This window comes from Anomaloglossus baeobatrachus, chromosome 3 (genome assembly GCF_048569485.1).
Source record: "Anomaloglossus baeobatrachus isolate aAnoBae1 chromosome 3, aAnoBae1.hap1, whole genome shotgun sequence".
Taxonomy (NCBI): domain Eukaryota; kingdom Metazoa; phylum Chordata; class Amphibia; order Anura; family Aromobatidae; genus Anomaloglossus; species Anomaloglossus baeobatrachus.
The window spans coordinates 462615832-462630572 of NC_134355.1; the positions used below are offsets into that span (position 1 = coordinate 462615832).

At 46.0% G+C, this 14741-nt stretch overlaps 1 protein-coding gene across 4 annotated transcripts in view; it reads right to left on the reverse strand.

Moving 5' to 3' along the window:
• ACAP2 (ArfGAP with coiled-coil, ankyrin repeat and PH domains 2) overlaps positions 1-14741 on the reverse strand; it is a 186691-nt gene that overhangs the window by 69776 nt on the left and 102174 nt on the right. For 2 of the 4 annotated variants that reach the window (XM_075340519.1, XM_075340521.1), the window contains exons 11-13: positions 14475-14495; positions 8812-8863; positions 8563-8663 (exon numbers count right to left, since the gene is read on the reverse strand). In XM_075340519.1, the coding sequence (XP_075196634.1) occupies positions 8563-8663; positions 8812-8863; positions 14475-14495 (174 nt within the window). The remainder of the gene's footprint in view (positions 1-8562; positions 8664-8811; positions 8864-14474; positions 14496-14741) is intronic. The other 2 variants (XM_075340520.1, XM_075340523.1) reach the window with 1 other exon arrangement.

Sequence of the window (14741 nt, forward strand, 5' to 3'; positions counted from 1 at the left end):
TTAAAAAGTGTAACCCCTCCCCTCTGCCTATACACCCTCCCGTGCATCACGGGCTCCTCAGTTTTGGTGCAAAAGCAGGAAGGAGGAAACTTATAAATTGGTCTAAGGCAAATTCAATCCGAAGGATGTTCGGAGAACTGAACCATGAACCAAACGAACAACTCAACATGAACAACATGTGTACACAAAAGAACAACAGCCCGAAGGGAACAGGGGCGGGTGCTGGGTCTCCCAATAGGAGCTAGAAGAAAAGGAATTTACGGTAAGTAAACAAAATTCCCTTCTTCTTTGTCGCTCCATTGGGAGAACCAGACAATTGGGACGTCCAAAAGCAGTCCCTGGGTGGGTAAAAGAATACCTCGATAAAAAGAGCCGAAAACGGCCCCTTCTTACAGGTGGGCAACCGCCGCCTGAAGGACTCGCCTACCTAGCCTGGCATCTGCCGAAGCATAGGTATGCACCTGATAGTGTTTCGTGAAAGTGTGCAGACTCGACCAGGTAGCCGCCTGACACACCTGCTGAGCCGTAGCCTGGTGCCGCAATGCCCAGGATGCACCCACGGCTCTGGTAGAATGGGCTTTTAGCCCTGAAGGAATCGGAAGCCCAGAAGAACGGTAGGCTTCAAGAATCGGTTCCTTGATCCACCGAGCCAAGGTTGACCTGGAAGCCTGCGAACCCTTACGCTGGCCAGCGACAAGGACAAAGAGCGCATCTGAACGGCGCAGGGGCGCCGTGCGAGAAATGTAGAGCCGGAGTGCTCTCACCAGATCTAGCAAGTGCAAATCCTTTTCACATTGGTGAACTGGATGAGGGCAAAATGAAGGTAAGGAGATATCCTGATTGAGATGAAAAGGGGATACCACCTTAGGGAGAAATTCCGGGACCGGACGCAAAACCACCTTATCCTGGTGAAAAACCAGGAAGGGGGCTTTGCATGACAGCGCTGCCAACTCCGACACTCTACGGAGCGATGTAACTGCCACTAGAAATGCCACCTTCTGCGAAAGACGTGATAGAGAGACATCCCGCAGTGGCTCGAAAGGTGGTTTCTGAAGAGCCTTTAGCACTCTGTTAAGATCCCATGGTTCCAGCGGCCTCTTGTAAGGTGGGACTATGTGGCAAACTCCCTGCAGGAACGTGCGGACCTGCGGAAGCCTGGCTAGACGCTTTTGAAAAAACACGGAAAGCGCCGATACTTGTCCCTTGAGAGAACCGAGCGACAAACCCTTGTCCATTCCTGATTGAAGGAAGGAAAGAAAAGTGGGCAAGGTAAACGGCCAGAGGGAAAAACCCTTATCAGAGCACAAGGATAAAAAGATCCTCCAAGCCCTGTAATAGATCTTGGCGGACGTTGGTTTCCTGGCCTGTCTCATAGTGGCAATGACATCTTGAGATAACCCTGAAGACGCTAAGAGCCAGGACTCAATGGCCACATAGTCAGGTTGAGGGCCGCAGAATTCAGATGGAAAAATGGCCCTTGAGACAGCAAGTCTGGGCGGTCTGGGAGTGCCCACGGTTGACCCACCGTGAGGTGCCACAGATCCGGGTACCACGACCTCCTCGGCCAGTCTGGAGCGACGAGGATGGCGCGGCGGCAGTCGGACCTGATTTTGCGTAACACTCTGGGCAGCATTGCTAGAGGAGGAAATACATAAGGCAGTCGAAACTGCGACCAATCCTGAACTAATGCGTCCGCCGCCAGAGCTCTGTGATCTTGAGACAGTGCCATGAATGCCGGGACTTTGTTGTTGTGCCGAGACGCCATGAGGTCGACGTCCGGCGTTCCCCAGCGGCAACAGATCTCTTGAAACACGTCCGGGTGAAGAGACCATTCCCCTGCGTCCATGCCCTGGCGACTGAGAAAGTCTGCTTCCCAGTTTTCTACGCCCGGGATGTGAACTGTGGAAATGGTGGATGCTGTGGCCTCCGCCCACAGCAGAATCCGCCGAACTTCTTGGAAGGCTTGACGACTGCGTGTGCCGCCCTGGTGGTTGATGTACGCAACCGCCGTGGCGTTGTCCGACTGTATGCGGATCTGCCTGCCCTCCAGCCACCAATGGAACTCCTTTAGGGCTAGATACACTGCCCTTATCTCCAGAACATTGATCTGAAGGGAGGACTCTGTCGGAGTCCAGGTTCCCTGAGCCCTGTGGTGGAGAAAAACCGCTCCCCACCCTGACAGACTCGCGTCCGTCGTGACCACAGCCCAGGATGGGGGCAGGAAGGATTTTCCCTTCGACAGAGAAGTGGGAAGAAGCCACCACTGAAGAGAGGTTTTGGCTGCCAGAGAAAGAGAAACGTTCCTGTCTAGGGACGTCGACCTCCTGTCCCATTTGCGGAGAATGTCCCATTGGAGTGGACGCAGATGAAACTGCGCAAAGGGGACTGCCTCCATTGCTGCCACCATCTTCCCCAGGAAGTGCATAAGGCGCCTCAAAGGGTGTGACTGTGCCCGAAGAAGAGAGTGCACCCCTGTCTGCAGCGAACGCTGTTTGTCCAGCGGAAGCTTGACTATTGCTGAGAGAGTATGAAACTCCATCCCGAGGTACGTCAGTGATTGGGTCGGTGTCAATTTTGACTTTGGGAAATTGATGATCCACCCGAATCTCTGGAGAGTCTCCAGAGCAATGGTCAGGCTGTGTTGGCATGCCGCCCGGGAGGGAGCCTTGACTAGGAGATCGTCTAAGTAAGGGATCACCGAGTGGCCATGAGAGTGTAGGACCGCCACCACGGATGCCATGACCTTGGTGAAGACCCGTGGGGCTGTCGCTAGGCCGAAAGGCAGTGCCACAAACTGAAGGTGTTCGTCCCCGATGGCGAAACGCAGGAAGCGTTGATGCTCGGGTGCAATCGGCACATGGAGATAAGCATCCCTGATGTCGATTGATGCTAGGAAGTCTCCTTGTGACATCGAAGCGATGACCGAGCGGAGAGATTCCATGCAAAACCGTCTGGTTCTCACGTGTCTGTTGAACAGTTTGAGGTCCAGAACAGGACGGAATGATCCGTCCTTTTTTGGCACCACGAACAAGTTGGAGTAAAAGCCGCGACCACGTTCTTGAAGGGGAACGGGGATCACAACTCCTTCTGTCTTCAGAGTGTTCACCGCCTGAAAAATTGCATCGGCTCGCTCGGGGGGCGGAGATGTTCTGAAAAAACGAGTCGGAGGACGAGAGCTGAGCTCTATCCTGTAACTGTGAGACAGAATGTCTCTCACCCATCGGTCTTGGACATGTGGCCACCAGGCGTCGCAAAAGCGGGAGAGCCTGCCACCGACCGAGGATGCGGTTTGTGGAGGCCGAAAGTCATGAGGAGGCCGCCTTGGAGACGGTGCCTCCGGCGGTCTTTGGAGGACGTGACTTAGACCGCCATGCATAAGAGTTCCTCTGGCCCTTCTGAGGCCTGTTGGACGTGGAGGATTGGGACTTGGCTGAGGGCCGAAAGGACCGAAACCTCGACTGAATCTTTCGTTGCTGTGGTCTGTTTGGCTTGGACTGGGGTAAGGACGAATCCTTTCCCTTGGATTGCTTAATAATTTCATCCAATTGCTCGCCAAACAAACGGTCGCCAGAAAATGGCAAACCGGTTAGGAACTTCTTGGAAGCAGAGTCTGCCTTCCATTCGCGTAGCCACATGGCCCTGCGGACTGCCACCGAATTGGCGGACGCTACCGCTGTACGGCTCGCAGAGTCCAGGACGGCATTCATGGCGTAGGATGAAAAAACAGACGCCTGAGAAGTCAAAGACGCAACTTGCGGAGCAGAGGTACGTGTGACCGCATTAATCTCAGATAGACAAGCTGAGATAGCCTGGAGTGCCCACACTGCTGCAAAGGCTGGGGCAAAAGACGCGCCTATGGCTTCATAGATGGATTTCATCAGGAGTTCTATCTGCCTGTCAGTGGCATCCTTGAGCGATGAACCATCTGCCACTGATACTACGGATCTAGCCGCCAGTCTAGAGACTGGAGGATCCACCTTGGGACATTGAGCCCAACCCTTAACTACGTCAGCAGGAAAAGGGTAGCGTGTGTCATTAAGACGCTTAGAAAAGCGCTTGTCCGGAAATACTCTGTGCTTCTGGACAGCATCTCTGAAGTTAGAGTGATCGAAGAACGCACTCAGTGTACGTTTAGGAAACCTAAACTGGTGTTTCTCCTGCTGCGAAGCAGACTCCTCTATAGGTGGAGGTGGGGGAGAAAGATCTAGCACCTGGTTGATGGACGCTATAAGATCATTTACTATGGCGTCCCCTTCCGGTGTATCAAGATTGAGAGCAACGTCAGGGTCAGAGCCCTGAGCTGCGACCTCCGCTTCATCCTCCAGAGAGTCCTCAAGCTGAGACCCCGAACAACGTGATGAAGTCGGGGAAGGTTCCCAGCGAGCCCGCTTAGCCGGTCTGGGACTGCGGTCCGTGTCGGAGTCCTCCCCGTGAGACTCAGGTGTCACCCCAGGAGCACGCTGCTGCGCAGACCGAGAGGGGCCTGGGGGCGATGAACTCACAGTGCCCGAGGCCTGTGTAAGGACCGATCTGGACTGCAAAGCTTCTAGTATCTTAGCAGACCATCTGTCCATAGACTGAGCCATGGATTGTGACAGCGACTCAGAGAGTTTCTCAGCCAAAGCTGCAAACTCTGTCCCTGCCACCTGGACAGTGGAGGCCGGGGGTTCTACCTGAGCCGAGGGCCCCACCAGTGCCCGAGGCTCCGGCTGAGCGAGTGCAACAGGGGCCGAGCATTGCTCACAGTGCGGGTAGGTGGAACCTGCAGGTAACATAGCCGCACAGGAGGTACAGGTTGCAAAATAACCCTGTGTCTTGGCACCCTTGCTCTTTGCGGACGACATGCTGTTGTCTCCTCTGAGAGTGATCACTGAGGGTATATAGCCAAAAGCAAAAACAATGCGGCCGAACAGAGAAAATGTATACAGATATATATATAGATATATATATAAATATATACACTTCGGCACCCTGGGGGGGACCAGCACCGGTGACCGGTGTGGCTTACCGACCGCCCAAAGCGGTTGTGTGTCCACCAGATTCCCTGCCTTGGGCCTCCCAGAGCTGCAGAGCTCTTCCTGAAATCCTTCACCGGCAGAATGATTGTAAAAATGGCTGCCGGAGCTCTCAGGTGAGGAGGGGGCCGTGGGCGGCGACTAATAAAGTGCGGGAATCTGGTGCCCCACAGTGATCAGTGAAGGGGGAGGAGGACACCAAAGTATGCTCCAGCCCTCACTGTCGACGTCAGGTCGACTGTCCCGCCCTTACCCCTGACTGGCAGGCCCGGGGGCGGGAGTTATGGTACTAGGCCGCAGAAGCCGGGGACTAAATTTAATACCGCGGCCGACAAACAGGCACGGTCGGCGCGGTAGTCCCGGCCGTCCTAAAAATACAGCAGCAGCTGCAGTGTCAGTGACACGAGCGCTCCATACACCGTCCCCAAGGGGACACAGAGTACCTTTTGGATGCAGGGCCTGTCCCTGATGATATTAAGTCTCCTGTCCGGCAGATTCCCACAGGGGCTGCGGAGGGAGCCCGGTCCCAGTGCCTGGATGACCGGTTAGGATCCCACTTCTCCCAGAGCCTCTAAGGGATGGGGAAGGAAAAGGGCATGTGGCTCCAGCCTCTGTACCCGCAATGTGTACCTCAACCTTAACAGCACCGCCGACTTAGTGGGGTGAGAAGGGAGCATGCCGGGAGCCCTGGGGCCCTCTTTTCTTCCATCCGATATAATCAGCAGCTGCTGCTGACTAAAATGTGGAGCTTGAGTGAATGTGTGCCTCCTTCAACACAAAGCACAAAACTGAGGAGCCCGTGATGCACGGGAGGGTGTATAGGCAGAGGGGAGGGGTTACACTTTTTAAAGTGTAATACTTTGTGTGGCCTCCGGAGGCAGAAGCTATACACCCAATTGTCTGGGTCTCCCAATGGAGCGACAAAGAAATGGAAAGTAATGTGAGCAGAATCTTATCTCAGCACCCCTGGTTTCTCCACCATTAGATCAGATAAATCGGGTGGACAGCTTCTTACCTCAGTATCCCTGGTATCGCTAGTATTAGATCAGTAGCACAGGGTGTATGGTATCTTCAGTGTTAACCCCTTCACAACTGGCCGCTTTTGCGCTTTCCGTTTTTTTTTTTTCGCCATACTTCTTCCGAGAGCCATAACTTTTTTATTTTTCAGTCAATATGGTCATGTGAGTTTATTGCAGAACGAGCTGTACTTTTAAATTGAAACCATCAGTTTTACCATATTGTGTACTGGAAAACAGCAAAAAAACAATCCAAATGCGGAAAAACTGCAGTGCAATTGCACGATTGTTTCGAGATATTTTATTCACTGTGTTCCCTATATGGTAAAACTGATGTGTCACTGTGATGCCTAAGGTCGGTGCGAGTTTGTAGACACCAAAGATGTATAGGTTTACTTTTATCTAAGGGGTTAAAACAAAAAACAAGTTTGTCCGAAAAAAATGGCGTACATTTTGCGCCATTTTCTGCGACCCGTAGTGTTCTCATTTTTCGGGATTTATGGCTCAGTGATGGCTTATTTTTTGTGTTTCGATCTGACATTTTTATCACTATCATTTTTACTGCATTTTGCGCAAAATTTGTGGCGACCAAAAAACGTAATTTTGGCATTTAGAATGTTTTTGCCGCTACGCTGTATACCGATCAGGTTAATTGATTTTATATTTTCATAGATCGGGCATTTCTGAACGCGACGATACACACATTTGGTATTTTTTTACCCTTTCATTTTCAATGAGGCAAAAGGTGAGTGATTTGAACTTTTAAGGTTTTTTATTTTTTTTTTACACTTTTTTTATTTTACTAGTCCCCCTAGCGAACTAGGGGGACTAGTAAGTTATAGCGCGTTTGTTATTATAATGGTGCTGTCACATATTGAGAACATTTAAGGGGTTAAAGGGCACGGGCAGAACAAGATTCCACTTGTGCCTAGCAGGCACATGTTAGCTGTATAAATCTGCTTGCAGCAGTCCGTGGGGATTAACATTATGACCGCTAGGATGTAATATTACTGCCCGCTGTCATTAAGGGGTTAAAGAATATCAGAATATACACTTGGAGAACAACTTCCTACACATGAAGCGAAGGGAAGGATCTTCTACTGGACATGCTCATGAGCATCTGTCCTAACATTTGAGGACCGGTTTCTGAGTGAAATGGCAGCAGACATTTAAGCGATCACCTTCAAAAACAAAATTATTTGTGATTTGCTAATAAACTGTGAATTTACTTAAGCTAGTTTTTGCACTCCTAGAGAACTCCTTTAAGAATCAAGTAGAAAATCGTGCCTAAACCTCTCTCTGTGTAGCTCTTGGTCACACCAATAGTACCCTGTATGGCTTTGCCCCAATAAACTGCATGTTTTGAAAATTAGAAATTAAAACTTAATAAGAGTAACCGTCATTTTAATTTGTATGACATACATCAACAGTACACATTAAAATAAGCAACTTTATAATAGATCTTAGAGAAATTTGCTTTTGTTATCCTCCTGGATTAAAGTTTTCATTCGTAATTAATTGGTAAAATCTGTATTCAATGAAGATAGAAGTTCATATTTTACTGAGATAGCAGATGACAGTTGGTCCTTTTAAAATTCTATGTAGAGAGGAAGAGGAGCTAGAGGCAGAACCGCTCTTCCTGAAACGAAAGTTTTTTTTGTACAACTTTATGAGAACCAAATGGGAAAGTCTACATTCACATTAGAGGCGGCTATCAGTCAGTGCCGGAGGCATGGTTACAGCAGTCACTGACTATACACTGAAAGGTGACTGACACCATGCCGACACCACCCCTATGTCTGAAAGATGACAGCTGCTGGGAGGAATTAAGTTAATTTCCTCCAGCAGTGGGGCTCTCAGTGCGGAGCCAAGAAGGTTCCAAACATTATTAACCTGCAAATTAACCTCATATCTGCAAGTTAAAAGCAATAAGGTATGTTTTATTTATTGTGCTCTGTAAAGATTTCAAAAGATGATAACTGCCATAAATTTGAGCAGCCGATGCTAGATTTTAGAAGACAAGCAGTAGGAAGGGCAGCATGAAGCATGAGCCAGATGCACTAAAACGGTCAGGTACTTATCCTTCTGCTTTGGTCCAATCTACTCAGTGTCCTGTCAGGTTGACTGAACAAAGGAATGTGTGTTCATGATGCCTGACAGGATGCTGCTCTGACCTCTGTTTTGAGCAGATGTTCTTTACACACCCCGTCCTACTGCATGTCCTCTAAAATCTAGGACGGGTTGTGATTTATAGTAGTTGCCATCTTTAAAATCCTGAGTGCAATAGATAAAGCATACGTTTTTGCAAAATAAAGGTATTTTAAAAATGTTTAATATTTAAAGGTGTATAATTTATTTAATTTTTTCAAAAAAAGTCTTTCATTTATGGAGAAGTAATTAACACAACGGTAACTCTTTAAATCAAAGCTACATCTAACAGAAGCTTTCATAAATACACGGAGCTTAGACGTATACAAATCCAAATGGTTCTACCATGAGTGTTTGTAAATCCTCCAATACAAAATACTTACTTAGTAGGAGAAACCACTTCAAAGCAGAAGCGTCTCTCAATATCTTCACAGTGTTTCACTGTGCATAGACGCAAGTCTTCAACAACAACAGTAGGATTATCCTATGAAGAAAAGAAAAAAAGTAAAGAGACCTGAGAATGTAGTTTTGATGCGCTTTAAGGATGAGAAAAATCCATATATGCAGACAGTACAGCATTGCTCCTGAAGTAGGTCTTTTTAAACTTTACAACATTACTATTTACAGCTCACCTTAAATTTCTTCTGGTATACAAGTTGATTATTCTGTATTGAAAACCAGCGTCTGCACATATGGAAGTGGGGGAAAAAAAATATTTGAATGAGCCGCGTTCTACATCCATAAGACGTATTACAGGATAGTTAATACAAACAATTAGTACAATGTGATAGTACGCTGTTAACCACCAACCAGACAATAGCAGAGTAGCTTAGAAAAGGATGTTGCCTAACTAATAACTAAAAATAAAAACAGCTACTAGACTAAGTGGGCTTCTCCTTGTTTTTTTATTTTACACTATGGGCTTGGAGTATGGGTTTGGGGGGCAGGTTACAAATATCTTTATAACTCACCATTGGTCCTCCAGCAATGCCTTTCAGCCACTGCCACCAGTCTTTATTTACAGGCTGAAGCAGAGATATCATAACTTCACAGGATGTGACAGCTGCAGCCAATCACCAGGTTTGGTGGTCATGTTGACGCACGAAACCACTAAGCCCATTGACTAGATGCATGTGGTGTAGTCGTGATATCAGCTCATCAATAAAGACTGGAGGCAGCGTCAGGGAGAGGCTTTGTAGGAGCAGCATAGGGCAAGTATAGCAAATGCTAATTTATAACTCCAAGCCCAAAATAATAACATTATTTAATCAGAGGACAACCTTATATATTACACTAGGATTAACTAGAAAAGTTGACCTGGAAATTTAATGTGCTTTTAAGTGATATGAAGAGAAAAGTTAAACAAAATACAAAGCCATTCTGAAGAAATGTAATCCTCTGCTGGATCATTTCTAAGTGTGCTCTCAATAATTCTCTATTTTAGTTCTGCTATCTGGATATGTATGAGGCAGATATCATTTGATACAGATCAAGGATTTTTTAAAAAAAAAAAAATCTAGGTAAAAACATATACGGTGTGATGCCTTGTAGATTATGCTTAAGTGCGTTTCGGTTAGGCCTAAGCCACACGGCGAGAAAATCGGTGCGAGTGGAGTGCGATAAAACATCGCATTCCACTCGGACCAATTCTAGCCTGTGTGACAGCACACATGAGCGATTATTTTCTCAGCCCTAATCGGACCGAGAAAACAATCGCAGCATGCTGCAATTGTAAGTTGAGTCTCTTTCTCTCGCACCCATTCAAGTGAATGGGGCGAGAGAAAAATCGCACTGCACTCGTGGTACATCGGTGTACCGTGCGTGCAGAGCGAGAATGTCTATAGCCGGCTACACAGGCGAGAGGGAGAGAAATCCCTCCCTCCCCTCCTGAGTGCCGGCCCGCCCCCTGCAGCTGAGGTCTGCTCGCACGAACGGACCTCAGTTACAAGGACACAAGCATGAGACTCGGCTCTGCTGTACTGCCAGCACGAGCCGAGTCTCATGCAAGGGGATCGCAGTAGTCCCCGTGTGGCCCCAGCCTTAAAGCGACGATCACCTAAAGAGGTTTTTTATGTTTTTTTGTTTTTTTTTTTTACACATAAAAGCCAAAATGTTTTTTCTTCTGATTTACTTTTGGTTTAGGATTGTTCATTTCTTTTCTAAGGATTTTAAAGGCAGTCATACTGCCTAAGCTTCCCTAGTTTGGAGATTCACTTTACAGCAACCACTTTGGAAATGTGTCTGCAGATAACGCCATGACCATGGGAGTGTTTATTGCATTCTCCGTTACCTCACTGTGGGGAAAAGAGGGTTTAAACTTTCCTCATTTATTTATGTTGCTTAAATAAGGCAAACATATTGTGCAGTGTTGTACAGAGATGATCATACACACCTGCCACATCAACCTATTGAAATTGGTGTGATCTGTCCTCAGCTTTATAATGAGATGTAACCTTTAAAAGGAATCTGTCACCAGGATTTTAGCCCATAAATTATTTATAAATGCATGTAGCCCTTTCAAAGACAAGTCCAGTGATATCTTTACACAGTCAGTTCAATCCTCTGTTATGGATAAATCAGCTTTTGTATTGATATGCAAACGAGGCTGTAGATCTGAATCCTCTGTCACTCCAGCTCTATTTTCCGCAGCACCTTCACTTGCTTGACTGACGGCCTCTATGCGGTGTGACTTCAGGCAAAGCAGCCATCAACCAAGAGGGGAACAGACCTGAGTTGACACAGGCCTCATTTGCATATCAATACAAAAGCTGATTTCTCAGTAAAGGAGTAACAGACTGTCCATGTACGACTGGAGTTACACTTGTGAGAGACTCGCGCGAGTCTCACATCGCATCACCCGACATGGCCTGCAGCTATCCGCACAGAAACGTCTCAGCTGCAAAGAAATACATGCAGCTGACCCGCTCCTGTCAGGAGAGTGTGTGGCCATGCCGGGTGATGCGATGTGAGACTCGTGCGAGTCTCTCACAAGTGTGACTCCAGCCTAAAGGTATTGCTGGGCAGCACACGGGCTCAGTAGTTAGCACTGCAGTCCTGGGTTCAAACCCCACTAAGGACGAAAACTGCAAGGCATTTGTATGTTTGCGTGGGTTGGGTTTCCTCCCACTCTCCAAAGATATACTGATAGGGAATGTAGATTATGAGCCCTGATGGCGACAGTGATGCTTATGTTTAAAGCGCTGTGGAATTAATAGCGCTATATAAGTGGGTAAAATTATTATTATTATAATAATAATAATAATAATTATTAGTCTTTGAAAGAGCATTATGCAGACAAATAGTTTGGGTTGTGATATCCTATTCACAGATTCCCTTTAATATAACCCTGCTGTCAGCCAACTGGGAGAGCCAACATGGAAAACTAAGAATCGCCTCTGGGTTCCCCCTAAATATGGGAAACGAATACCTGCCAGGGCAATTGCAAAATGCAATCCATGATATTAAACATCCAATTTTTTAGCTTTCAATATTTTGCTGGTGATTAATTCGATCTTAGTCCAGCAGGATAAATTTGAGTTGTGCAAGTAAACGCAGAAATGGCTTTCTTCATTGAAAATACACCATTACACAATGCATATGTAAAATACAAAATATTAAAAGTCATACAAGGCAACAGACAAAATGTTTGTTACAACCACAGACTCAGAGTAGATATGGGTAATAATAAAGTTTTGGCATTAGACCCCAAAGCACTAAAGGCAGCAATCTGGCAGTTTTCCTATACTTCTCGGCTGGAAGTAAAAGAGGAAATACTAAGGCGGGAGAGGAAATGGAAAGCATCAACATGCACGGAAAGAGCGGAAAACACTGTAGCAGGCGGCAAAGGGAAAGAGTGACAGGAGAAAAGACGAAACCACACTCCAGCACACAAAAACACAACGGAGTTAAAATATTGGTTGGATTAGTAGTATCACGTCTAATCACAGATTTGTTATAGCTTTCTTCTTATAGTAGAAGGTAATTAAAAATGAACAGGGTAATCCAAATTAGTAATATTGTTATTTTGTATGACTGGGCAATTTAATGACTTTGATTAAAGGGACCCTTTCACCATGAGAATGCCGGCCACTCCGCAGGAATCAGGTTATGGAGCAGAGCAGATTGATATATATAGTTTGGACAGAAAAAAAAAAATATATATAACCCGTGTTTAATCCGCTTTTTCTGGGATTTGTAGTCCTGTGGGCGGTCCTATCTTTGATTTACAGCTTCCTTTGTATAACTGTGTATACAGATGTAGTTGTCAATCACTGATGACAGCCCACTGGATCAAATAATCAGAAAGAGCAGAGGATTAAAAGGGAACCTGTCAGGTCCCCTATGCCCTCCAGCCCAGCAGCATTCATACCTGTATGCCCAAATCCTCTCCCTAACCAGCGTTGTATAACGCTATTTACTAATATGAATGTTTAAAAAACTACTTATAAACCTTACTTTCCCTATGCTAATTAGGGCCTTGAGTAGTCAAATCAGTTCCCCACTAGTCCCTCCACGAGCAGGCATCACTGTCAGCTAATGGCAATATCGCGCATGTGTGCAGCTCACTTCGGCCACGTCCGTGCACCTCAGATGCAGGGTGGACACTTCCCGGCTTCATTAGGCGCACTGCGTATGACCGAAAGTTCAGAAGACCGCTCACTTACACGTCTTCTGAATGTCCAGTCATGCGCAGTGTGCCTAATGAAGCTGGGAAGCATACAACTGGCTTCAATGGCGCAGTGAAGCTCCCAAAACGAGCAGAGCGGATGTGCGAGATTTCCAGGAGCTGGCGGAGACGCAGGATCGTAGAAATCATCTTATTATGCCCATAGGGGCATGATAACATGGAAAGAGGGCCAACTAGTCTAGGGAACTAATGCCCCAGGACTAATTAGCATAGGGACAGTGAGGTTTATAAGTCGTATTTTTAATCATTCATATTAGTGAATAGCGTTATACAGAACTGGTTAGGCAGGGAATTCGGGTATACAGGTATGAATGCTGCTGGGCTGGAGGGCATAGGGGACCCGACAGGTGGTTCTATTTAAATGATTAGAACACAATCTATACTGCATCTTTTCTCATAAACTACATATCAGTCTGTTCAGCTCCACTTGCTCTATAATAAGCTGCCTGAAGATGGGATAGCATTTTTAAGGTGACAGGTTCTTTTAAAGTACATTGAAATTTGCATGAAGTCAAATTCTAAACATGAAAAAATATATTTTATTATATTATATATATCTGGATTGTTTGGAATTCTTGGCATTTCTACCATCCAGCAGTCCAGGAAAATTAAATGACAACATCGGCTAATAATTAAAACTGTGCAAACTTTGTAATGAATGAATATTTCCATGTAATGCAAGATTTCAGGTAACTGTGTATTAGTAACATAAAAGATAAAAAGGAATTTGTCACTAGGATTTTGCTATGTAATTTTAGAGCAGAATGAAATAGGGACAGAGACCCAGATTCCAGCGATTTATCACAAACTGAGTGACTTGGTGAAATGTTGCTAAAACCACTATATTTTCTACTGCAGATCTAGATGACCTCCCCTCACCACTGATTGTACACAGAAATCTGCCAACGTATAGTGACAGAAAGCTGCTTATCAATGGTGGGGGCAGAGTTACACAGCTCATGAGGACTACATGGCATGACCCAACAAGTCCTCTAGTGATAATCTCCTACTGATAAAACACTGATTTGTATCAAAACTACAACAAGTAGTCGAGTAACTGACATAGCTGGAATCAGGGTCTCTGCCCAGTTATGTTCTCAGGTTAAATAGCAAAAACCTGCTGACAGGTTCCCCAAGAAAAGATTTGCTGCAAGCACAAGCAGAATATGCAACCCTGTGGAAAAGACAACATGCAATGGAGACTATTTTACGAGAGCTTCCAAGAAAGAATGAAAAAAAAAAATTTAGAAACTGGTTTGGAAGTTCTTCATGCAAAATTCTCTGGCAAATTACAATTAAGTCATTTTTTGTAGCTGTTCATTGAGGTCTTTTGTGCTCAAGTCAGTAAAATAGTGGTGGCATCTCTGCAAAATACTATAGTGGAATAGCCAGAGGTAAAACACCACGCAAATACAGAATACAGGAACCCAGAGCACTTCAGATTCACTCTGGGTCGCTGAATTAAAAAAAAAAATATATAGGGAAATAATCAAATCTATTTTCCAAGTATGAGATCCATCCATTGCAGGTGATCTAAGTACAGGGTTCACAGTGAGGGGTGCGTGCCACAGGGAACACATGGAGGGGGGAGAAGAGGCTGGTTGATACCTGGTGTGGTCTGGCTTTTTCCTGTCATGTGAAAAAATGGGGCAGGATTAAAACATACTAAAAAAGGAGGAGAAGGAGTGAAATGCAAAATAAGAGCAGCGGCATGACATCAGAAATAAAAGATTGCAGCTAAAGCCATAAAAAAAAGAAAACGTGGCATTTCATAGTTCTGTGCTGATGCCTTCTTTCAGCCAGTGTGAACTGTACCTACAAAGTCAGAGTCTCTTCATTTGGTGATTCATGTCCAACCACAATGCACCTTGTGCT